This window comes from Danio rerio, chromosome 17, assembly GCF_049306965.1.
Source record: "Danio rerio strain Tuebingen ecotype United States chromosome 17, GRCz12tu, whole genome shotgun sequence".
NCBI lineage: Eukaryota > Metazoa > Chordata > Actinopteri > Cypriniformes > Danionidae > Danio > Danio rerio.
In genome coordinates, this window is record NC_133192.1 from 32,020,329 (window position 1) to 32,045,163 (window position 24,835).

At 37.2% G+C, this 24,835-nt stretch overlaps 1 protein-coding gene and 1 long non-coding RNA gene across 18 annotated transcripts in view; one reads left to right on the forward strand and one right to left on the reverse strand.

The window, feature by feature from the left end:
- Positions 1–24,674, forward strand: part of nhsl1a (NHS-like 1a) — a 69,265-nt gene extending 44,591 nt beyond the window's left edge. For 4 of the 17 annotated variants that reach the window (XM_005158820.5, XM_009293150.5, XM_005158822.6 and 1 more), the window contains exons 2-9: positions 6,435–6,587; positions 14,549–14,676; positions 15,161–15,235; positions 15,857–16,049; positions 16,489–16,620; positions 17,114–20,251; positions 20,912–21,035; positions 22,750–24,674. In XM_005158820.5, coding sequence (XP_005158877.2) covers positions 6,435–6,587; positions 14,549–14,676; positions 15,161–15,235; positions 15,857–16,049; positions 16,489–16,620; positions 17,114–20,251; positions 20,912–21,035; positions 22,750–23,338 — 4,532 coding nt within the window. In that variant the 3' untranslated portion in view covers positions 23,339–24,674. Of the gene's footprint in view, positions 1–2,764; positions 2,994–6,434; positions 6,588–14,548; positions 14,677–15,160; positions 15,236–15,856; positions 16,050–16,488; positions 16,621–17,113; positions 20,252–20,911; positions 21,036–21,775; positions 21,810–22,749 lie in introns of those variants that run through there. The other 13 variants (XM_073928625.1, XM_073928626.1, XM_073928627.1 and 10 more) reach the window with 6 other exon arrangements.
- On the reverse strand, positions 5,463–24,641 carry LOC141378600 (uncharacterized). The gene is made up of 3 exons (XR_012393473.1): positions 22,716–24,641; positions 14,541–14,643; positions 5,463–6,568 (listed from the first exon to the last, which is right to left on the reverse strand). It is a non-coding gene; the product is annotated as an uncharacterized lncRNA (long non-coding RNA).
- Positions 24,675–24,835: the final 161 nt, after the last annotated feature.

Consider the following 24,835-nt stretch of genomic DNA (forward strand, 5'->3'; position numbering starts at 1 on the left):
TTGTATATGAGTTTGTGTTGTGTAGGACTAGTAGTGCTAGAAACCACTAAACACAATAGGATCAGTCAAGCAGGAAGATTTTAGCATTTTAGGGGCTGTACCCCAATCTCATTATGAGTGTGCCCTTTAGCTGAGCCAGGGTAGGTCAACGGGATACACAACATTACCCATGAAAAACACAAGCAAAGCAGCTCTAGAATAAGTAATGAAACTACAGTAGAGAACTAAATTTACATTTAAAAAAATATCACCGTCAAATGATGTTCTCCCAGGTATTTTCTTCTGCATTACAGACAGAAGACTGCAGATATATATGAAAATGCTCTCCTCTTCTAAAAATGAACTTTCTATAGTTTCATAACTTTTACTATGTATAGAATCCTCACATTAAAGACATTCATTAACCAATCTATGTTAAAGTCAACATGAACCAGCATGAGTTTTTCAGTTATTTAAGAATGGAGAAAATGAATGGTGTTGCACTTGAATAAGCTGCTCTGCACACATCAATTCAACAAACAGTGGATAGAACACATTGGTGCACTATATTTTGTTTTAACAGTCTGGTACTATTAACCCAGGCTCATTCTGAGTACGTTCTCTGAATTTGCATTTCTGGAGAGCACCAAATACATCCCAAGATGTACTTTTTTTGCAGTTTTTGTTTTCACGAATCCACCAGAGGCTGATGTGTGAGCTTTTTTGAGATCTCAAATTTCTCTTGCAAGTGCTAATGCGGCTGCTCCTCTCACATAAATCCACCAGAGGCTATTGTCGATTGACTGACTTATCAACTGACCCACCCTACTTCTTTCCTACACCTAACTGACAGTGTTTTCAAAAGCACTGACTGACCCGCCTGCCCACTTCCCTAAACCCAACCGACAGTTTTAAAAAGCAATCCAGAAAAAGAATAGCGCTCGCGGACGGATATTTTATACAACGTTTTCAGATTTCACTACATTCTCATCCTGTTATTTACTTGTTTATTTTATTTTTCGGCTTTTGTTTTTGTCCTACCTGCAAACATTCTTTGCCGGACTCGAACCCTGCCGTTGCGGTCAACTCCGATCCACGTCACAAATCCGCCCATGTACGCGGCAAGCAAATGGACGAACTAACAACGGAAAAGCCATCCATACGGACTTAAGTGCTCAGCTGGTAAGCGCAAAAAGGAACGGCATCATACTGCCCGGTAGTGTTTGTTTTATAGATGAATTGCAGCCATACGTACCTCTGGCTACATAATTCGCGATCTCCAGTAAAGTCTATGGGGGTTCATTTTCAGAATGACCTTATGTTACGTACTACATACAGTATATGAAGCTTAAAAGACGCCATTATCAACAGCAAATTTAAATGTGTTCATTACTACTAATATAGTCTCACAAGTTAGATTTAGTTATTAAATATTTCTTCCTCAGAAGTATTATAACCGCTAAAAGTTATGGATCGCTGTTGCATTTGGCACCTAAACAAAAATCTGAATCATTAAATTCCAAACAATGCTGCAGATGAAAAATACACAAAGTTGCTGCAATTTTAAAATACATTGTGCACAATGGTATAATATATAAAATCCATCCAAAACTTAAATCATTACCTACACGAAAAATGCTGGGTTGTATCATTGAAAAAAGATACCCAATGTTCGGACAAATATTTTTCAAATAAATTTAAGTGTAGATGATGAACAGATTTAAATGTTTGGATGAACACCAGCAGTTCATAGTGTATTAATAAGGCTTTCAGCAGAAGTGAATTTACATAAGGGAGCACTACCAAATATATTATTATCCAAGTGGGCAATTAACATTTTTACCACTACTATAAAATCACTTTTACAAACGGTTACAGCCTACTTCAGATTTGTGTTGCCAGTTCTTCTCCACAAATTGCCAAAATCAAGGACAGACATTTGCTGTGCCACTGAGTGGTCGTCACGCTCTAAATGATGGGCACATTGGATCAGTATCAACGCATTGTGGCCATCTGTGTGTCATTTGAGAGTGCTATGGTGAACAGAGGTCTCTAATTTACAGCATCACTGATTGGCACACCGAACTTGGTTTAAATCTGACAAATACTTCTCACTGTGTGCTATCTATTCATAGACATACAGTAATATCAACAATCAAAGTGAATTGCACAGTGAATTGTGCAGTTCTGACCAACCTCACGTGTGAAATTGCTGAGTGGCCGTTCACAGTTCATTAGAAAGAAGGAGAAAAAGAAGGAGGAAGAAACTCACACTTGCTTCAGCACTAATGAAAAAACTGCAGTACCGAGCGGCTAAATAGGAGTTGGGTGGGTGACCACCACCTTAATCTCCCCTGAATGCTCTAAGATCCTTTTCAAACTCGTCCTGGGCCCCCCAGCTCTAAAGAAAAAGGACAGAGCGAAAGGAGGAGTGGCAGGAGCTGCAGCGGTGTAGAGAAACACAATAGGCTGATTGTCAGTGATCCATAGTGTATGGCACAGATCCAAGTTGGTTATACCTCTACAGCAGTAAAGACAAGGTGAGAGAGTCTTAAACCTATGCAATGCGACAGAGAGACATACACTATAGCGAGAGACACAAGGAGGGGAGGAGATTTGCACAGCACAATTGATGAGCAGAGGAAGGCGGATGCAGAGAGAGAAAGAGAGAGTGTAACTCAAACAGCAGCTGAATATCCTCTGGGGTGGGCGAATGTGTATGTGTAGAGAGAGAGAGAGAGAGTGATAGAGAAAGAGAGATAGAAGAGGAGGGGGAGTGTTGCATGCTGTGCCAGTCAGCGTAAAATGAGTAAAGAGAGAGTGTCGTTTGGGTAGCGGCATTTTTTTTGCCCCTTTTTTTTCTTCCTCCTCACACACACACACACACACTCACTTGCTCCGATGGTGGACTAATTCATCCTTATGCACGCATCTCTCAGGGGATCTATCGCTAGTCACAATGGTGTTCATCGGGACCACTCTTAAATCTGTCATTAAGTACTTTAAAAAGAAGGGTAAGTGCTCTCATCATGTACCATGCCGGTTTGGGTTTATCTTATCAGTTGTGCAGCTGAAGGTCAAGTGGACTGAAGTAGTTTTGGGTGTGGGGTTATTCATCACCGCTGCTGTGGGTTGCATGTTTCTGATTCAGAGCCCTGTACTACATTTGTTTGCGAGTCTCTTTTTATAGCGGGACATCAGTCTCCTTATGGTGACCTTGTTCAACAAAAAAATAAAAATAAAAAATTAAGTTCTATGGTCTCTGCAAACACAGATCAAATCAAACACAGATTTTTTTTTATTGATGATGTAATTCTCAGATGGTCTGTATATATATATATATATATATATATATATATATATATATATATATATATATATATATATATATATACACATATACATGTAGTTTATAATATGTATTTCATATGTATATAATATACTCTATCAAATTTTTGCATGGTTTAAACTGTCCATTTACATTTTTATTATATGTTATAATAATATGAGTTATTATTATTATTATTATTATTTATACAAGATACATTTTTACATTATATTTACTGGTAGCTTTTTATAAGAATGACTGTACTACTTCACTGTACATGTACTGTAAGTTTAGGTTACAGTAACATTGTACTGATTTACATATTTGTACCCTAAGGGTATTTTCCAACAGAGCAATTGACTTTTTGGTGGACTAGTTACCTCTATGAAATTTGAGCTCATGATCTAGTACTCGTGCATGACCTCTTGTACTCGAGGAAACTATGATTGTGAATAATCTATAATCACTGGCATACATTTGGTGTGGGGAAAAAAGCATATATAAAGCTGACCTGGTTAGTCTTACCCAGAGGGCTTTGGCATAATTGATCGTTTAAACTGGGTTGTCAAGACACCAGCCAGAGACAAGCATGTCTCCAGTGTGTTTAGACGCAGTGGTGCAGAAGTGTTTGATTGGCCCGGCCTCTCGTGCAGTTTTTCATGTGTTTTCTCTGATTGAGCCTAAAAGACTGCACATGACTGCAGCTCCTATCTCATGTGCCTGGCGGCTGCGGCCAATAGGAGAGTTTTTTTCTGTTTAAATTGTGTTTACTTCTTCTAAATTTTTAACATTTAATTAGTCATTTATTTATCCAGGAAATAAACTTTCTTAATTTTCAGATCTAAAAGAGCGACTACAGAGGTTTTTAGAAAGTTACAATAACAAACAATGCCAAACTAATTCATACAAAACAACTGCAGTCTGATTAGATGTTTACTACACTAACAGTATTTTCGGTTCAATAAACTATTAACAGTCAGAATGTGCAGCATTTCTAAAAAACTTTACTTAATGAAGATTTTACGAATGGAAATAAAATGTTAAGCAAAAACCGTTGATGATATGCATGTAATTTTTTATTTATTTATTTTTGTTATACAATGGCAATAACTATCTTAACCAGCATTTGCAACATGGTCAAGAGCCTAAAAACCTTGTTGGCCATGATCTACCAGTTACTAAATTTGTAACTTAACTACATTAGTGTAATGCATTGTTAGAGAAACTAATCTGTTTCCTCAAATATTATTTTTATTCTCCATTTGTTGCTTCATTTTTTATTATCAAACTATAAAATGCAGAATAAAATGTGTATATGTATGGAATAAAAGCTATAGATTGCACCAAAGACTATACAATACACAAGATGTCTTACTCGTATAGTTTTGAATGGGGAAAAGTGTAATGGTCAATATGGGAATAAAGCCCCGCCTACTAGTACAGGAGCCAATCATAGATCGCTATAGACTGGCATTTCTACGAGGGAAAAGCTCGAAACAGACGTGTGCTTTTACGACAGCTTTTTGTGGTCAACAAACGCACTGGATTTTCAACGAATACTTGCTTCACATACATAACAAATATATCCACGTAAAGCTTGAAATCTGAACCGGCTACACTTAAAAAACCTTTTTAAAAAAATTGGGTTTTATAATCTGTATGATTTGTATACAAAGAGTAGCTGTCATTTCTGGAAGAGATTTTCCATCAAGACCAAGTTGTGAATTGCTTCAGAAGAGTTATTCAGAGGATGATAATGTGTAACACGGCCTTAAATGAGGATGTTGTTGAGATCTTGTTACTTTCGAGTGCGCATCAGCTCAGGAAACCTGCCGATTTTGTTTCATACGAAAGTTTAGAAATGAAACTCATGAGACAGCTGTTGTTTAATTTTATAGGTGGTCCCAAGTATGTAATGTAATTGTAAGCTTGGCAAACGGTTTTGGAGAATTTGATGTTTTTCCATTAAGACAGAATGCCCGAGCATACTGCCCGAGATGCGCTTCAAAAGATGGCTGCTGAGTGAAATGACTTGCCCTGAATTGACTTTGATTGTACTGAAAGTAAACTTGCTTAAACATGCATGATCTATTTAAAAGTGTTATTGGAGGAAATTTTCACTTTTGTAATGTTTTTTTTTTTTTTTTGTATTTTTGTAGATTTGTTTCTGTTGTGTCTGTTAGGTCAGACAATTAGAAATGAAAACATGCAGCCAGTTTGTTATAAACTGTTTAAAATGTGTCATTGATTGATGTGTTTGAGTTTTGTATATTTTGGTTTTGATAAAGCAAGTTCTTTAATGTTGCAAACAGTGGAGTCCTCTCATACAGGATCCCAGCTTCAGAAGTGGCAACAGCCAAATGGCTTCAATTTATATATTTAGGGAATGTCCCAAAAAGACGAGGCAAAAACATACTTGTGTGCGCAAAAAAATTCAAATAAAGCTGGACTTACATCAAATTTGCATTTAAAGAATGCAACTGTATGTACAATTTATCTGGGAAAAAAAATACGTTTTATATATAATTATTGTATATTTGTTGTAGTTATTATTATCAAAAAAGCAAATTTGCTAACATTATCATATAGACATGTGCACCAAAACAGGTCGCAGTGAACTGAGCTGTTTTTGACAGGGTAAAAATTGTTAAGACTATGTTTAAAAAATCCTAGTTACGTTCTAGACTTTTCACCAATACTCTAAAAATTTTTTTAAAAACAACAATGTTTCTAATCTCAGGTTGAGAGCTATATTCCAACCACAAAAGTATGTGTTATGCTGTTTGCGAATAATTGTAGGATTCATAGATCATATTGATCATCAACACTGAATCATTAAACTGAAATGCTCAAAATGATAAAAATTGCACTGATAGTTGGTTAAAGATGCTGTTTTGGAAATAAATCATACCATCTTAGAGGTTCACTCTGGTCAAAACTGGTGTTTCCAGAGAGCTAGAGCTCCAAAACTATTTGAGTACTTTAATATTGGCAGTAATTAAGGAAAAAGCCACTATAAATCTCTTCATGCATTCTTTTTTTAGTTGCAATACATTTTTACACAAACCACTGACCTTATTTCTTAAACATGTTAAATTTAATGTGTTCTGGTTTATTTTCCTCATAGCGGTGTCCAGTCTTGATGAGGAGAGCAAATGGTCGGTGCACTACACAGCCCCCTGGCACCACCAAGAGAACGTCTTCCTGCCTGGGTCCAGACCAGCATGTGTTGAGGATCTTCACCGTCAGGCCAAAGTCAACCTGAAAACAGTCCTCAGAGGTCAGAAACAAAAATACAAACAGAAATAGATTTCAAGTAAAAAAACACACACACACACACACAGTTAAAACAATATTCTGAATCTGAACAGAGCAAAAACTGACTAGAAATTTCTATACAAATCACAAATGAGATTCAGCATAATTGTTTTAATCAGCAAATTACCTTGTAGAAGATTTTTTTCAATAACAGACCATTGCTTATAATAAAGATTACATTACCACTCTGCAGAAAGTTTAAAAAGATAAACGGGAATAAAAACTATTAAGGCAATGCTAAGTGTCTTCAATAAAATAACAAAAAATCTGTATAGGAACTTTCTGTTAATATCCCAAATGTGCTTTATAATATCATTGTGACCAAAGAATAACAAAAAACAAAAAACTTTATATTTGTAACATTCTCATATGGCCATAAAATAACATGGAAAGCACCCCAAAAAACATATCGGAAATGTTATTCTATGACCAACAGAAGACCATATAGGAACATTCTGTTGAAGTGCCAAATGTCCCTTATGTCCCCTTTGTAAAGTTTTCATGTGACCATAAAATAACCAAAACTGAATGTCCCCTGAGTCATACTTTATCTATAATGTTATTATATTACCAAAAAGAGGACCATGTGTTTATTCTGTTAATGTCCCAAATGTCTTCTTTGTGACGCTCTCATGTGGTCTTTAAGTTACCCATATTAACATTCTTATATGACCATAAAATAACCAAAATTCATGTAATGAGCATTAAACAGCAGTACGTTCACAACTAAAAGCTGAAGTCCAGAGGCCCATGACCTGGACTGAAAACCAATGTTTTGTAATTGACCCTTTTCACTAGAAGGTAATGATGCATCTTAAATCCCAGAGTAATTGAAATATTTTGACATTTATAAAGTTAAATAGTTAATTTTAAATAGTTAATAATGAGTGGTGTTTCTAATTCAGCATTTATTGACAGGACATTTGATATTGTTCTCTCTTCTGGCTTCACACTATTTATTTCCCCTTTTTTGATAACTGTCAAAGCACTATAGTGGAGTTTTGTTATTTGTGCCCAACTATGATGACTTCTGCTGCTAAGTAACCCAGAAATGTGAAAAGGGCCTAAACTGCATTTTTAAAAATCTTTTAATATGGCAGTCTGCAGTGTTTCTGGAGGAAGCAATTTAGAGAAATTATTTTTTTTAACAAGGGAATATTTTTAAAGCGAATATCTTTAAAGCAAACTGTAAATACATTAGTTTAACTTATCACAAAGAAAACATATCACATAACAGAAGTAGGTTGTGAACGATCGTTTATGGGTTCAGATAATCTGAATCTTCCTGATGGTGCTTTTCTTTTGGTTTAGGTTTCTGTCTGTCAATAAACTCCCCATAGGGACTATTCAAAAACACCATTGAACAGCTCCTATAAAGCCTAATGGCATATGTCCTTATCATTTGACCTTCTGCTACACTAGGGCATTCCATCCAATGCCAGAGAATAGCATCACTTCCAGATGCCAGATGCATTTTACTTTCATGGCTCTTCCTAAATTCTCTCATTTGACCTTGCTCTTGCCTAAATAATTAGTCATCTGAGGTGTTCTGGAATGCTAATGTACTGGTGTGTGTGTGTGTAAGCAGTCTTGGCCCCAGCGGATGCAGCAGGTGGCACACCAAATGTCAGTTTTCGCCCTTTTCCCAGAGAGCTTTGGCAGGGTCACTGTTGTTGTCTGTCTGTTTGTTTTAATTGTGAATTAAAAATATTTTTAGTTTCTAATTTGCATTCACAGACCACGCACAGCAGAGCTTTTAAATGTTTTCTCTTCTCAGTCCCTGAATCACATTGTGATATTTAATAGTTGAATCAGCCACTGCAGATGTAGAGTTATATCTCTGTATCAGTGTTATAGGTTTTGGCAGCTGATCGATAACTATGCAACTATTAGTTAAAATCAGGTGCTTTGCAACAGTTTTTCATACAACAGAAAACCAAATATTAGATTGAAATACATTTTAGATAGTTGGCGTCTAAGATAGCAGACATAATTTGTATATAGAAACATAAAGCATGTATTGTCAGTAATCAGAGTGCAAATTTGGTGCATTTTATTTGCATGTTCTATGGGGGTTCCTCAGGGAAGTATTTTGGGACCTTTACTTTTCCTGATGTATATCAATGACCTCCCTCAGGTAATTAAACATTCAGATTCTTTATTGTATGCAGATGACACTGTACTTTTTGTGTCTGGATCGAGTACAGACACAATTAACAATAAATTAAATACAGATCTTCAGCATTTACATGAGTGGCTGCAAGACAATCATTTAACTATTAACGTTAAGAAAACAGAGTGTATGTACTTTTATTCACCTAGGAAAAAAAATATCCATATCCCATCCCCTCACTTTCTCAAATCAAAATCTTTCCATTGTATCCACATATCAATATTTGGGAATCAGTCTGGACTCTCACCTCACTTATTGTAACCATGTTCAAAATGTTTATAAAAAGCTGAAACAAAAGCTATTTGTTTATGGCAAAATTAGGACAAATTTGTCTTTTTCTGTTTCAGAAACTTATCTGCATGCCATAATCTTGTCTACCTTGTCTTACTCTCTGCCTATTTGGTCTCTCACAACAAATGATATCTTGGAGCCAATAGCTAGACTATACAATAGGGCCTATAAGATACACAACAGACTTTCTGGATGGACACATCACTGTTTTGCTTTATCACTTTCTAAAGCTTTAACATTTCAAAACTACATTATGAACACAGGTATCAAACTGTACTATCAAATTTTAAATAGCTCTACCTCAGCAGCCCTTTGTGCTTTGTTCGTCATCTGATGGTCAACTATCGCTGTAGCCACTGAGATAGTAGCCTGCTTTTTTTCTTTATCTTAAATGTTTGGTGATTGTTTGTACTGTGTTGATGGATGAGATGTTTGTCTGTTTTTATGTTCTGCAGAGCAGGAACCTGCTGAAAAACAGCATTCATGCTGAGTCAGGCCCGATTATCTTTTAATCTTTTCCTGTTTAAAAAAAATAAATAAATAAAAAATAAATAAATAATTGAAATTCGAAGTGTGAGACAATAGTAAAAGCACAAGTACCTACAATTATGAGATTAATGCAACATCCTTCACACTTGCTCTCAATCTCTGTCCTTCACTCTTTGAGCTACTAGCATATTAACCTGTGCTAGCCTTTGCTTGCTAATCACTGCTCAAAATGCTCAGCTAATTATAGTTGTTGACTCCAATGGGGCTTAACTGGGTAGCACTCTGTGAAGTAACATTATAAGCTTTCAAAAACATAATCTGTTTCTGGCAAAATTCAAAATAAGAAGTACAAAGGGTATTCATTGTTTTAGTAATGATTCACTGGGCTAAATGTGCCTTTTGCTTATGTCCATTTGTGTAGAATTTATAATATTATACATTCACTACCTGACAAATGTCTTCGATTATAGTTATAGAAGCAACAAATAATAACTTGACTTCTAGTTGATCATTTGGTAAAGTGGCAGAAGGTTAATTTCTTTTAATGAATCATCTGTTGAACTGCATCCCAATCATCACAAATACTGCAGAAGGCCTGTTGGAACCAGCATGAACCCAAGATTCTCATAGAAATCAGTCAAGTTTGGTGAAGAAAAAAATCATAGTTTGGAATTACATTCATTATTGGGGAGTGTGAGAGATCTGCAGAGTGGATGGCAACATTATTTCTGTTATGTGACAAGACTTTTGTCTTGGCAAAGTCAGACCTTATTGTCCTAATTAAATAATTAAAAAACCAAGGCATAATCATTTTTATTTTGGTAAAATAAGCATGATCTAGAGGCCTTTGCCTTTCATATAAGCCACTTCTGAAACCAAATGATCAAATAGAAGTCAAGTTATTATTTGTTGTTCCTAAAACCTAGATATGCCACAAGACTCTTGTTAGGTAGTGTATAATATAGTTACTAGTTAATTACTGTTATTAGTAACTTATAAAGTCATGGTAACTAATGACCTTAAGTTTTTCAAATTTGATTGTATTGCAAAAATGTGCACCTGTTGTATTAATAATAATAATAAACAATATTTATTATTATAATTAAAAAGAGCTATACAAATAAACTTGAATTGAACTGAATATATGTACATATAATTCCTACTTGCATTATATGTGTTCGCAGGCTTGTTAACATTGCAGGTTTATTTTACTGAACTAAAATCACCTGGCCAGTGCCACAATCAGTACAACACTGTATACAGTTTATATTAAAACACCTTCCACTATAATTATTATCTAATGTCATCTCATGCCTTCTAAGCTCATGTTTATGTTCGCAACGAAGATGTTTATATTAAATTCATATTTATTTACAGCATGCAGTAACTAAAATTTGTTTGGATTTGTTTGTCAAAAAAAAAAATCATTATATTCTGACCCGTTTTCCAGTAAATTTAGTTCTGAAGCTTGGATTTACAGATTATGAGACAGTAACAAGCTGAGATGTCATGCAGTTTGTACATACAGCACACAACACCTGCGAAGGAGTCTTGTCTTTTCATGAGCTGCTGCAGTAAGGATTAGGTGATTACACTGAGCTCTGCAAAATAGAAAGAGGACACACACAGAAAGAGAAAGAGAGAGGGAGAGTAGCTCATAGTGTTTCTCAGCGGGCACTCATTATGAAAGTGCCAGAGGAGGTGATCAGCAGAAATAAATGGATATGTCAGTGGCATTAGGTGGAGGTGGAGACCCCCTTCTCTGCAGGCCATTCATAACCCAACAGTCAGATCTGACATATTTAGGTTAAACTCTCAGTCCTGCTTTATTTAACTGGAGGTCTTACTTATAGTTAAGTGAATATATCTGTCTACTGAATGTTGGTTTGATGGCCAATCTATCTATTCATCTTTCTGCTGATCTGAAACACAGAAATGTCTTTCCCCCATCATTTTAGTATTTAAAACAGACCTGGACGTTTTACGGCCCTGGGGCAGCTGGACATATTTAATCAGCCCACGTGAAGTATTTGGTTTATTTAAAATCAACCACAAATAGTGCTGTGCAATGCACAGGTCTAATATAGTCAATAAAAGGACCCGTTCACATATGCTATTGCACCTTTTGTGCTTTACATTATTTCAAATGGTGACATGCTGCTTGTGAGCCCAAACAGTAAGCGATGTGCACGCGCTACGTCACTTTGCATTTTCCATATAAAGTGAATTGAAACCATCTTAACTTTTCAGAATGATGTGAATGCAGAGCGAGCCATGTGACAAGAATCAATCACGCAGCTTCACACTTTGTACTGTATGTAACATACACAGTAACAATGGTAGACTAATAACCTCAGACAAACAGTTTAAGAAATACAGATACTGATCTTCTCTCAGTGATAATCACTTGTGTGATGTGCTTCTTTGATTATCTACCTCAGATGTTTAACCTGACTTCTGTACCTTTGTTCAAGCCCAACACAGGCTAGATTTCTCGCACTGAACGTAAAAATAAATAAATAAGTAAATGAATAATAATGTAGGTGAAACAATCAAACAACCATGTGGCATTTATTGCTTTTTAGTGAAGTTAATTTTGTGAAACTGGTGTTTAAAATACATGCATTTATTCTGTATATTTAAACATTTTGTGACTTGTTTTATTATGAATGTTTATTAAATAGTGATATAATTGTGCCTCATTACAATGTTTCACATACTCATTCATTCATATTCTTTTCGGCTTAGTCCCTTTATTAATCTGGGGTCACCACAGCGGAATGAACCGCCAATTTATCCAATTTATTAATTTGTTTAAGTTCTGTTGATTCTGTTGACCACCTCATTCAGCCTTTGTTTCAACCTCTTTTTGATTGTAAGTTTATGTTTTCAATACTAATTTGTTAAACACTCTTTACTCTTTGTTAATCAGGGATTGGGTTAGTAGAGAGGGGGTGCCATTTTCCTTTTTGTAACAGCTTTCTCCTGTTTATCTTAGTAAGGGAGTGAGAGTATTTTTGATGTATTCTTCTTTTCTTTTCTAGATTATTTAGTTCTTCCCCTTCTCTCAGTTAGAGAATTTTTGTTTGGTGTTTTGGCCCTAACCCCCTCTTGAAGTTTTTTTGGAACCCTCCCTTAATCCTTCAATAAATTTTGTTAATCTTCATTCAAGTTGTATTTCTTTTGTTTAGTCCTTTGAGAAGTGTCTCATAGGACCTCAATGCTGACACACAAACACAAAACTCCATTAACATTCTGTTGCGTACCCGTGTCCCCCTAGACAGAGTTGAAGGGAACGTAACAATATATTTTATGCAGTGGATGCATTTCTTTGGACTGTGGGGGAAACCTGAGCACCCAGAGGAAACCCACGCGAACGCAAGGAGAACATGCAAACTCCAACTGACCAACCCGAGGCTCGAACCACCGACCTTCTTGCTGTGAGGCGACAGCACTACCTACTGTGCCACCGTGTCGCCTGTTTCACTTACTGTTTATGCTATTTCGGATAACAAATTATGGGCAGAATTGTATTAACCGTACTGGCCTGGCCCTCGAAACTGCCCCGTTTTCTAATGTGTCCCCTTGGGAAAATTAATTGAAAGATTAAAAGAGTGAACAGTTGTCATGTTCTTTAGTCTCAGTTATCAAGCATGCAGTATTAATTCAGTTCTAAAAATATATAATCACAGAAGTATTGGGATAGATATAAACACTAATGTCTGCTGTAGCAATCAAAAAATGACCTTCTGAAAGATTCTTGATGCTTCAGATGAATATTTTATCATTGATTTTATCAATGCGGTGAATGTGATTGTACTCATGATACTATTTGGTAGTTAGGTAATTTATTTCCCCAATTTGGCAACCATTAATAGTTGTCTGCAGAATGGTTTGAATTTCTGTTTAGTAAAATAAACATTAGTGTTTCATTTGGGACGACACTAAACTCTACGGCGTCACGGTGGCACAGTGGGTAGCACAATCGCCTTACAGCAAGAAGATCGCTGGTTCGAGCCTCGAGATCAGATGGCATTTCTGTGTGGAGTTTGCATGTTCTCCCCTTGTTTGCATGGGTTTCCTCCGGCTGCTCCGGTTACCCCCACAGTCCAAAGACATACACAGGTGAATTGGGTAAACGAAATTATCTGTAGTGTATGTGTGTGTGTGTAATGAGTATGTATGGATGTTTCCCAGTGATGGGTTGCAGCTGGAAGGGCATCCGCTGCGTAAAACATATGCTGGATAAGCTGGCGGTTCATTCTGCTCTGGCGACCCCAGATTAATAAAGAAACTAAGCCAAAAATGAATGAATGACTAAACTCTACACTACACAAGTAAACAGTATTGTGTAGTGCGTATAAGTTATAAGTGTGCCATTTATTACACAACTATTAAACTATTGAATTCTAACCAATTTAAAACAAACTGTTCAAATTAATTAACAATTTTTACACAGAGAGCAACACTTAAAATGTAGCCAGAATCTCCAGTAAATTGCATGTTATTCTGATTTACACAATTGTGAAAGAACTGTGATAACATTCATTATTCTCAATGTATTGCAATTTTGTTAATTAATTTGTACAGCATAAGCCTGCTATCTATCAGTCAGTTATTGTCCTCTCTCTGCACTGAGGGCAAAAGGACACTGTGTCTCCGCAGTAGTACAGTAATATGCTGAGTGGGATGCAAGTCATCAGTATGTGTAACTTAAATCTGTTCTTTGCAGGGTGCTTAGTCTATGCTTGGCTGTGGTAGTCGGCTCTTTTTTTCCATCCAATTAAAAACAATATGTACTGCAATTTTTCATTTCAATATTTTTACAGTATATTTGTGTTCTTAAATTATGGGACAGGACAAAATTTATAGCCTTTATCCTTGTGTAAATGCTTTCTTTAGGTTTTTGTGATCTGCATTAACTTATTCGCAATCTGTTTATAATAAGATGGTTATTCTTGCCTTTCCAGAGTGCGACAAGCTCAGAAAAGATGGCTTTCGCAGTTCTCAGTATTACTCCCAAAGCCCAGCATTCTCTGCAACCAGCCTTTGTGAAAGTGTACATCTGGATGAAGAGAAGACAGAAAAGAAAAAGAAGGTTGATACCAAATACATTCCTTTCCTCTAAATTCAAATGCACGCAATTGATAGAAAATAAAAGTAGTTTTGCTTGTCTGGGCAATATGTGATGCACTCTCTAAACAATTGCCTGATATTGTATAATAAAAAGTGATTTTTAAATAAGTAGTGTGTAAGAAAAATGTAAGATATTTAAGAAAAATTTATTTTAATGCTACTTTTTGCTTAAACATTCTTTTTAAGACTCTTTTTAAGACTTACTTGCTTTTATCGCATGAAACAGACAGATTCCTAAATACTCGATCACAACAGAACAGATGGGTCTGTTGTTTTGCATCGCCCCCTTGTGGATGTATGTATGCTAGCGGTGTAGTTTAGTTTACACTTCAATGAATGAGTCAATGAAGTAGAAACTATTTGTTCCACATTCTGTCATCCCAAAGAAAGGTAATGTCTCACTTCATTTTTGTTCCTTTATTTTATTTTTCTTTCCTCTCATCAAGCGGTTTAAAGTCCTAGACTGCCTATCACAGTCTTGCCTCTCTCTCTGCTGTCATTTGAGATCTTGGAAAACAAAGGTACCGCTCTTGCTGACGTTGCTAGTCAGTGGTAGCACTGTGCTGTGTTAAAGGTGGCTTCAGATCCTAACAAATCCTTATAGCATCGTCACGCACAACCTACTAGTGCTAGTCACCTGCCTTGAGCGTGTTTTCCCCTCTACAGTTTAGAGACAATGAGTACGGTAGATTACACAAATGAAACATAATTAATGCATAATTAAATTGTGTATTTCCCTCAAGCAATCTTGCACATATTTATAAGAGATGTTTATGCATAGCAGAACAAAAGATTCTGCCTAATATGTCTTTTTACAAAATAAATATGATAAAAAAAAAGAATATCGGGACGCATTATGGTTGAAAACACAGCCTGTAACACTGATCTCAAATTAGCATGAATAATTTAGAAAGCAGCTCTCCTCCATTCAGGGCTCCCCTGAGCTTATTGCTTAGAGTAATATGTTACTGGAGGGAAATGCACTTCAGGAGCACTTTTACTCTGCTCTTTTTGGAAAGCATTTAATTGAATTAACAGTAGAAATGACCAAGTATCAGACAATACCTTTTACTGGACATTGGCTGGGCTATTATTCACAGAAACCTGGCCTAACTAAATCAGTATGTCTTTGTTGTGTTCAGGCTTCCGATTCACCTAATGAAGAGGATAAACTTGTGTACTCAATGCCGCCACAAACCCCTCTGCTGGAGCATGGCTCTGACATGGACATCCAGAGAAGCTGGACCAGCTGTCTACCTTTGCCCACTCCCGAGGAGAAGATGAGACTGCAGGCCCAATCGGTGGCTACTGATATAATTCCTATCAACATTACAGGTACCACCATTGTTAATTCTTGAAATATCCTTTTGTAATAAATATAATATTTTTAGAGCAGTTGCTTCAACTACCTAGCTGTTCATTTTTGTTACTTTGTAAGTTATGTTAAGCTTTAGATAGTGGGTTCTGTATGTGCCTATATTAAAACTCTCACCACCAATAATCCAGTAATTATTTTCATGTTATAACTGGGTTGGGTTGATCAAAACTGAAGGTTTTTTCATTGTTACACAACAGAGATATGAGGTTTATGTGGTGAGTAAAATGGAGGCTAGTTAGTTTGAGCTGTGCCAGTTAACTTAAGTCCACAGTGCTGAACCAAATCAACCAAAAAAATGTAAATCCCACTTGGTGCGGGTTGATTTGACCCAGAGAAGTTGCATTAGCATGAGGCATGCCATTAATGGGTACTTTTTCTATGTTTTTATATCCTTAGGTGAGAACTTTGACCGCCAGGCCAGCTTTCGCCGCTCCATGGCAAACACTGATACTATTATACGAAGACCTAAGAGAGTTCAAAGAAGAAAGACAATAACAGGAGTGCCTGACAACATCCAGACTGAACTAGGTATTATATTATTCATTGTTCCTTACTATACACATCACTCTTCTTAACTAAATGAAAGTAGCACTTTAGGAATCACTTTAGGTTGAAAAGTACTTAAATAATTTGGCAAAAAATATCAAATCGCATATCTAAAATCAAAATTCAAAGTTATAAAAATGAAAGCTGTTTGACTTGATGGACAGTTTGTTTGGTAGAAATGCCTTTATTCAAACTGTGGCTGACAGTTTTGCATTGGCCATTGCCACTGCTTCACAAGTGTAATACTCTATTTATGTCACTAGGTGTCCATAGAATCCATGATACTGTAAATACCATATTAACAAAACTTTCATTTAAATTACTGAATGACTCCTAAAGCAAACTTGGTTCATTTATTTTGAATTACGGTTATTATTATTATACAAATATATATCATAGATTGTATTTACTTTTTAATAGTACAATATTTTATATGTATACAAATGATATACATGTTACACATATTTTCTTACAGCTAATAAAGAACAAGCTGACTCCAGAATACATTCGAGTATGGCAGATCCGTACTCCACCCTCAGTCGAGTGGGAAGTGTAAACTCCACCCTGAAACGCTCAGACACCCGTGATTCCTGTTGTCAAACAGAAGAGGTGAAGATTGTTCCTCCCTCAGTACGCAGAATCAGAGCACAAAGAGGCCATGGAATAGCTGCCCAAATGGCCAGTGTCTCCTCCTCAAGCAGCATTTCCACCATAAGTGACTGTAATGGCATTAGCTACACACAGCTTAATGACAGTGATCAGAGCTTTCAAAGTTTACCAAGACAAGGTTCTCGCATCCCGCAACAACACAGTGAAACAAAGTACAATAGCTCCCCCTACAGGGCGAATTCTGGTTCTACAAGCCCCTTGTCCTACCATTTTAACATGCAGCATGACTCTTCATCATCGCTGCATATGCTGTCTGACTCGAGAAGCAAGCTTACTGAAAATCTAAATTACGAAGGCTCTGATAAAAATAATACCTCAAGCTTGTTTAGTCTCAGTGGTGCTCTACAGAACTCCATTCCTTATGGATACAAAAGGACAGAGGACAACCAAATGCAATCACCTCATTCGTCAGTCCAGTTGCTCAATTCTGAGGATGCCTCATTGTCGGGTGTCTCCTCGTGTTATGAATCCACAGCGTCCCTCTGTACAGGTATTCATACAGAGACTGAGTCCCAGTGCAGCACACTTGATGGCAGAAACTGCTGCAGTCCTAACTGTGTCCGCAGGGATTCCAACTTCTCAGAGAGCAGCAACCAAAGCTGCAGCACACTAACCACGGACCAATGGACGTATGAAGTTTCTCCAAAAGACAATGTTACTTCAAGTTGCTCCTCACCTGTCAGCCATATATACCACGCAGAGGAACATTCTCCCAGCAAGACAGATACAAGCTCATTGTTCTCTGTTGACAATGAAGGTTACTACACCTCCATGCGCCTAGACTCTGGTTTGAAGTCACACAGTCACGGCTGCATCAATAAAGCAGGAGAACAAAAGCACAGTTTGTATGAGTGCAAAGACCACCACAGTCAAAGTGATACTGCAAGTCTGCATAGCAACCGCTCCCTGACTCGTAGCATCTCTCTGCGAAAAGCCAGGAAGCCCCCACTCCCTCCAGAAAGAACCGACTCTTTAAGGCGTAAACCCCAGAGGAAGAGTCGCCACAGTGGTTCAGTCCTTAATGAGCAGTTAATCTCTAGTCTCCAGCAGTCCTTACAACTTAACCTAAATACTCAAACTACATCTTGCTCTGAACAGTCACCCTGTGGTAGGTTTGAAGACCCTTGGGTCCTCCGACCGAGAAGTCAGAGTATCATAAGTGCAGCTAGCAGTGGGGTATCTGCACCAGCTGCTGTATGTCCGGTCACACCAACACACAGTGACAGCAGCAGTCAGCGCTCAGACTATGCAGAGTCATGGGACTTCTACATGGATTGCCCATGTCCACGGTCTGACCAGAGTCTTTCCTCACAAATCACAAGGTCTGCAAGTGCTGAGGAGAATCATGGAGTCATAGGTAATGCATCCTACAACAGTAAATTCCCATCATCCCCCTTCAGCAATAGTCAGTCAAAATTGACCTCATCTCCTGACAAAGTCCATCGACTCACGTCACCATCAAGTGGCTACTCAAGTCAGTCTAACACTCCAACTGCAGGCACTCCAGTTACGTCTCTAATAAGAGCAAAGTCTCCTGCGGGGAGACCGAAACCAAAAGTGCCAGAAAGAAAGTCCTCTCTACGATCTTCTATATCATCCTCTTCTACATCCCTGTCCTCCAACACCTCAGATTCCATCAGGAACATTCCTCCACCTCCACCTTTACCTGACATGACAACTGCATTATGTGGGTCGCCCAGTTCTGCTTCTTTCTCTCCAACAGCGGCTAAAATAGACCCAATACCCTCTTTTACATCTCTACAGGATGTATCATCTGCCTTGGAAGATGGGCAAAATACACTTTCAGATACATCTGCAACACCTGAGGAATGTGATAGTCCTGATTTTCCCCCTCCCCATTCAAATGTTTTTGAATCTCTGTCAGGCAATGTAGATACCAACAGCCTCCCACCTCCTCCACTTCTGCTTTGCAAACCTTCACTGTGCATTTCATCTCTTCTTCCCCCTCCTCCTCCACCTCCTCCACTATTACTTGAGACCAGTCTTCAACCAGCCACCATTTTGAAGACAGAGAGCAGTCTTACACCTACAACAGCTGTAAAATGTGAAAAAGAAGTAAACATCAGTCACACTGGAGAGCAAGAAAAGACTCAGAGACCAATAATCACTGCCCAGGCCCTTCAGATGGTGCAGTTGCGACCTGTTAAGCTCAAGCAAATAGAAACTATTTTTACATCTGTCAGTTTTGATCATTCTGATCACCAAGCACAAAACCATTCTGATACAAACTCAGGAAAGTCCCTGGAAATTGATAATACAGGGCAAACAGTGACCGTCAATTGTGTTACTCAGTCAGAAAATAGTATGGAAACATCTGAATGTGAATATTCGGTGAACAGATTCATAGACGATCTCCCTGAGGTATCAACTAGCACTCTACCCCCTGACCTAGATGAACAATTAAAAAAAACTGAGCAAAATAATCCAGTGCACCTCTCTTCCAAGTCCACAAATTCCTTAGCTTCTCCTCTGAGTTCTCCAATGAAACAGAAGCCTCCTATATCACCCAAAAAACCCAATCTTTCCCTTATTATACCACCCATAATGCACTTGCCATTTTCCAACGGACTCAAGCTTCAGCAGGTTCATGAAGCACAAGAGACACTAGAGTCAGAGCAAGTGAATGGTGCATCCTCGACAAACACAGTTAATTTGCAAGCAATTCCTTTAGACCTTGAGGTAGAGGAAGAGAGTGACTCAGACTTATCAACCCCTGTGGTCAAGAGCAGACTATCTTTCTGCAGCGAGTTATCATCAAGCAGTTTCCAAGACCTGCAACTTTCTGATTACATTCTTAATGAGCATGACCTCGGCCTGAGCGATAAAGACTTTGGGCTCTGTGATGATAAAAGCACATCAGATGATGGTTCAAGCAGCAGCTCAGGATCCATCAGCTTTAAAGAGGATGAACATGAGGAAAACGGTAAGGGCTTCCTTTGTTCTTTCGAGCATGCCATCATGTATTAGGATTTATTTTTCAGCTTTACATCCATCTGTATAGAACTGTTTATTGCATGAATGAGTAGATATTATTATTTTATTAAGTTATGAATCAGAAGGTTCTCTGTACATTAATGGCAAGCCTCAGGGATCATTTTCATATTTTTTCTTTTCTGAGAAGATAATTTGCTTTGATATAGCTATATTAACACCCCCATCAACCTCCCATGATTCCACGTCAAGGCATAGTGGATGCTCTTCATTACCACCCACACAGTTCCTGTCCTACTGTATATGCTACAGAAATGAGTACAACTCAATGATTCTTTTTATCTCTTACACAACTAGCTACCCTTGAATCAGCTAAGAAAGTTGAATGAGAGCCCTTGAGTGTGTGATGGTTAGAGGGTTTAGATTGTAATATTCTCAAGCCTCTGCAGTGCTCACCAAAGAGCAGTTATTGCACAACAGCAAGACTACTAAAGGAGTGTGAATAATTTAAAGAGCTGGAAATGTCTCTTGCAGCATGGGTTTTATGTCTTTCTGATTTTCAGTCAGTGTAGGCTCAGTCTCCATTGTCTCTTCTCATTTTGAGAGGTAAGCTTAGTGTTTGTTTGTTTGTTTGTTTGTGTGTGGGCTGTAGGTGCTGTGTTTGACTCAATCACTGAAAGCACATCTGACATTAACGCTAGCGGAGAAGCTGTGGAGGGGATGGTGACGCCTGTTCGCCCTCGTACTACAGAGGACCTCTTTGCTGCAATTCATAGGTAATGTGATTTTTTTATTAATTATTATTTACCTATTAAGCCAGCAAGAACTTTGCAGGTAAAAAAAGTTATTTGAAAAAATGTATAAACAAGTATTTTATGTAATTTATATAAATCAAAATGTATTCATTAATACATGTTATAGAAAATATTTGTTTAATTAACACTATTCAATGTAAATCTAAGTTTTCTGTGCTAACATGGAAAGTATTATTGCATTCCTTTCCCCATATTGTAAATTAATTTGTTTTCAAACTAATTTCAATTTAAGCCACAGAGTATCACTTAATAAAATTCTAACTTTATCATGTTTAAATGTTATTCCTACAGAAAAATTATTTAAAATAATAATGATTATTAATTTTAAAACTATAAATACATGTACTTTAGGAACAATTTTAATATTTCATCCTTACTTGAATGCGTTTGTGGAGTTTGAGAACTGCTAGATCAATTGAACTGGTTTGTGATCTGAATGGAAAACAACCTTGATGATAACAGATCGGACTATGATGCTATTCATTTTCTCATAAGAATATATATTTTCATTATAATTACAAAATTAAAGCAAATTAATGCAAAATTATAAATTATTTATCCTTGTGTTTTAGATGATCTCATAGCATATTATGCCAAGGTGACATACAGAAATATTTACTTTTTCCATTTATGTCATTGGAGATGTATTGTGCTCATGCATTTGTGTTGAATCATTTGTCTAAACGTGTCATCTGGAGCAGTCTACGTAGACAGAACATGAACATCCAATTACAGGTGTGGACTGTACTGGCAAGTAACTAAGTCATAGGCTTGTGTTGTATTCCTGTAGTTTGACAAGGTTCAGAATTTACCAGTAATAGTAGTTCCCTTAAAAGTGAATTATCCTCATTATTGCCCTTACCAATTCCCAAGCTCTGCTTCATTGTGTTTGTACTGTGATGTCACATAGTTTAAATGTTAAATGTGTATTTCATCCAATTTGAAAGCAAGCAAACACGGAGCTTAGAGGATTATTCTAGTAGTTTCAGGAAAGAACTAAAAAGCACATGATAGTTTTATTCTTAGAGGTTTTGTCATCATTAATTTGTGTGAATCAAAGTTTAATGCCAAGGTAGAGCAGACCTCCAAATGTTCCTATTCAACAGCCTAAAGGGAACATGATGGCCTGATTTTAAGCAAAGACATAGGCAAATGTGGAATTATATAAATGCAATAGTGGTGTTATGTTCTGAGGGTATATAACCTTATTATATAAAACTCTATAACATTATAATAAAGGCAGTAAGAAAGTAGTGCCTCTATCTTTAAATACTATCTTGAAATGTTTAACTTCTATAATCAACAATGCAATAACGATTTTTAAACACGTTTGCCCTATAACTACTGTATCTTTGGTAAGACAACCATTAGTTCCACCTCTAAAATCCTTAATAATGCATAAAATAATGGAACTTATTTTGTGGTGGAAAAAGTTATAAAACATGCCATCTACACTAAGTCTGAAATCATATTGATAAAAATTTATTATCAACATACATTTTTTAATATAAAGAACAACTTCTGAATAACCTCACAATCTTAAAAAAAAAATTAATATTTAATGCTAAACATGGAAATGTTCCACTGAAATCATCAATAACATTGATGTCAAGACATGCAGTAACCATGCCAAAGGCTTACCTGACAACATGTCCTGCTGTCTTTTAATCCCCAGGTCAAAAAGGAAGGTCCTGGGCCGTGGCGATTCTGAAGATGAACGCTGTCGTAACCTCCTCCCTTCCCCACCTGTCACTCCAACTGGCTCCTGCCCCAGCTTGCCACGTCAGACCAGCTCCATCCAGCGGAACCTACGTCGCTCCACCACAAGCAATGACAGTTTTAAAGCTTTGCTACTCAAGAAGGGCAGCCGCTCAGAGTCCAGCTTTCGCATGTCAGCCGCTGAGATTCTCAAATGCACAGACCCCCGTTTCCAAAGGGCTAATTCAGAGAATGCACTAGCTGACGGACTGTCCTCTCCGACAAGCAACAGGAGAGCACATGAAGAGTGGGCACGGATGGAGGGAGCTTTGCCTCGCTTTACCACTGGACAAACTATCCCAAAATATGGGCGCTCGCGCACACCACCTTCCGCAGCCAGCAGCCGGTATAACAGCCGCAGCCGGATTACCAGTAGGCCAATGACTGCCATCTGTGAACGAGATGGAGAGGTGGCTGAATCTACAGACTGCTACATAAGTAGCGAGAATCATTTTGTCTTGGCTTTATCCTCCAGCAGCATGGTCTGCGCTCAAGGCAGCACTTAGAGCTCTTGACACAACTCTAACAGCTAGTTGTCCATTCGATATAAAGGTCTGAACTCTAGCTGGAAGGCCATGATTGTGCTGGCTGACAAAATTCCCCAAGGAATAAAGAAGAAGAGGCAATGGGGGAACTTTCTGTAATTCTGTAACTCTAGTTTTGCTCTGTTCCATCAGTGAGAGTTTTATCTTTCAGAAGACATTAGTATTCTCTAAAGAAAGTGATATTAACAGAGGGTTACTGGTTTTGTTTAATCAAATGTTCCTAGCTTTCTGTATGCAGTTTAGGAGAACATGGAAATGTACATTTATCTTGGCTGGTAAGTTGAGGAAAGAATGAACGTAAGCAGAACGTTATTGAGGGATTTTGTTTTGAATGCTCCATGACGATGGAAAGTACAATCAAAAGAGAGCACTTAAATCGTGAATGAAGATCCAGATCACATTCGTTGAAAAGTTGGTGCATGAGTTTGAAGGGGGGGCATGTGACTGGATAGTTATGGGGAGAATGCTGTAGAATGAGTGTGGAGGTGATATGAAGATTGAGTGTTTAGAGAAGGAGTGTCCAGTCCTGTTCCGGGAGGGCCAGTGTCCAGAGCATAGCATTTATCAGTTTTAACACACTTGTCTCATACCCATAATCATATTTTTACGTCATGCAAGTGTGCACACAGAGGAAGAGGGACTAAGTATAGAAGTTTCTACTAAGTTTATTCACAATTAAGATGTGTATTGGGGTAGGAGCTAAATTGTAATGGACAGTGGCCCTCTTGGAACAGGAATTGACAAAATAATTTTAGAGACTGATTTAAAATATGTATATTTTAAGCACCTTTAAATTCTTTATCTCTTTTCCTTTGTGTCCAACCTACAGTTAGAGCAATGAGAGAGATGCAAGTTTATCTGAACAGAATGTTTTTCAGTTAATGCAAGCCAAATAGAGTTTTACTGTATCTGTTTACAGTTGGACAATAATAATAATAATAATAGTTATATATACTTTACCAATGTAAATAATCAAGGCATTATAAAACTAACCATTGTGTTTCATTCATAGAAACTTTCTATTTAGGCCTCTTTGTTTTTAAATGTTGGAAAATTCCTCACCTTTGTCTCTCATTTTTGCCCGAATTTGACAATTTGTACATTTTTATGTTTCTTATTTCCAAACAGGGGTACTGTTTATCATACTTACTATTGATATGTGCACCTGCTTTTTCTTTCTCCCATAGTACCGAGCACCAGCAGAACGGTAGTAGAGAAAGGGTTAAGTCCCTGGGGTAAAGGCCATATGAGATGCAAAGGGTTTCTGTGAAAGAAATAAATCATGGCATTAATCTTATTCACTTGTTTTCTGTCAAATATTTGCATCATTTATTGTATCAGAGCTGTTGTATCAAAGCTTTATATTTACAGTAGTGTGTACAGTAAGATAAAACACACTCCATTGACATCATAGTTAATTACATCTGAATGTCATTATCCTTGCTGAGATTTAAGTTG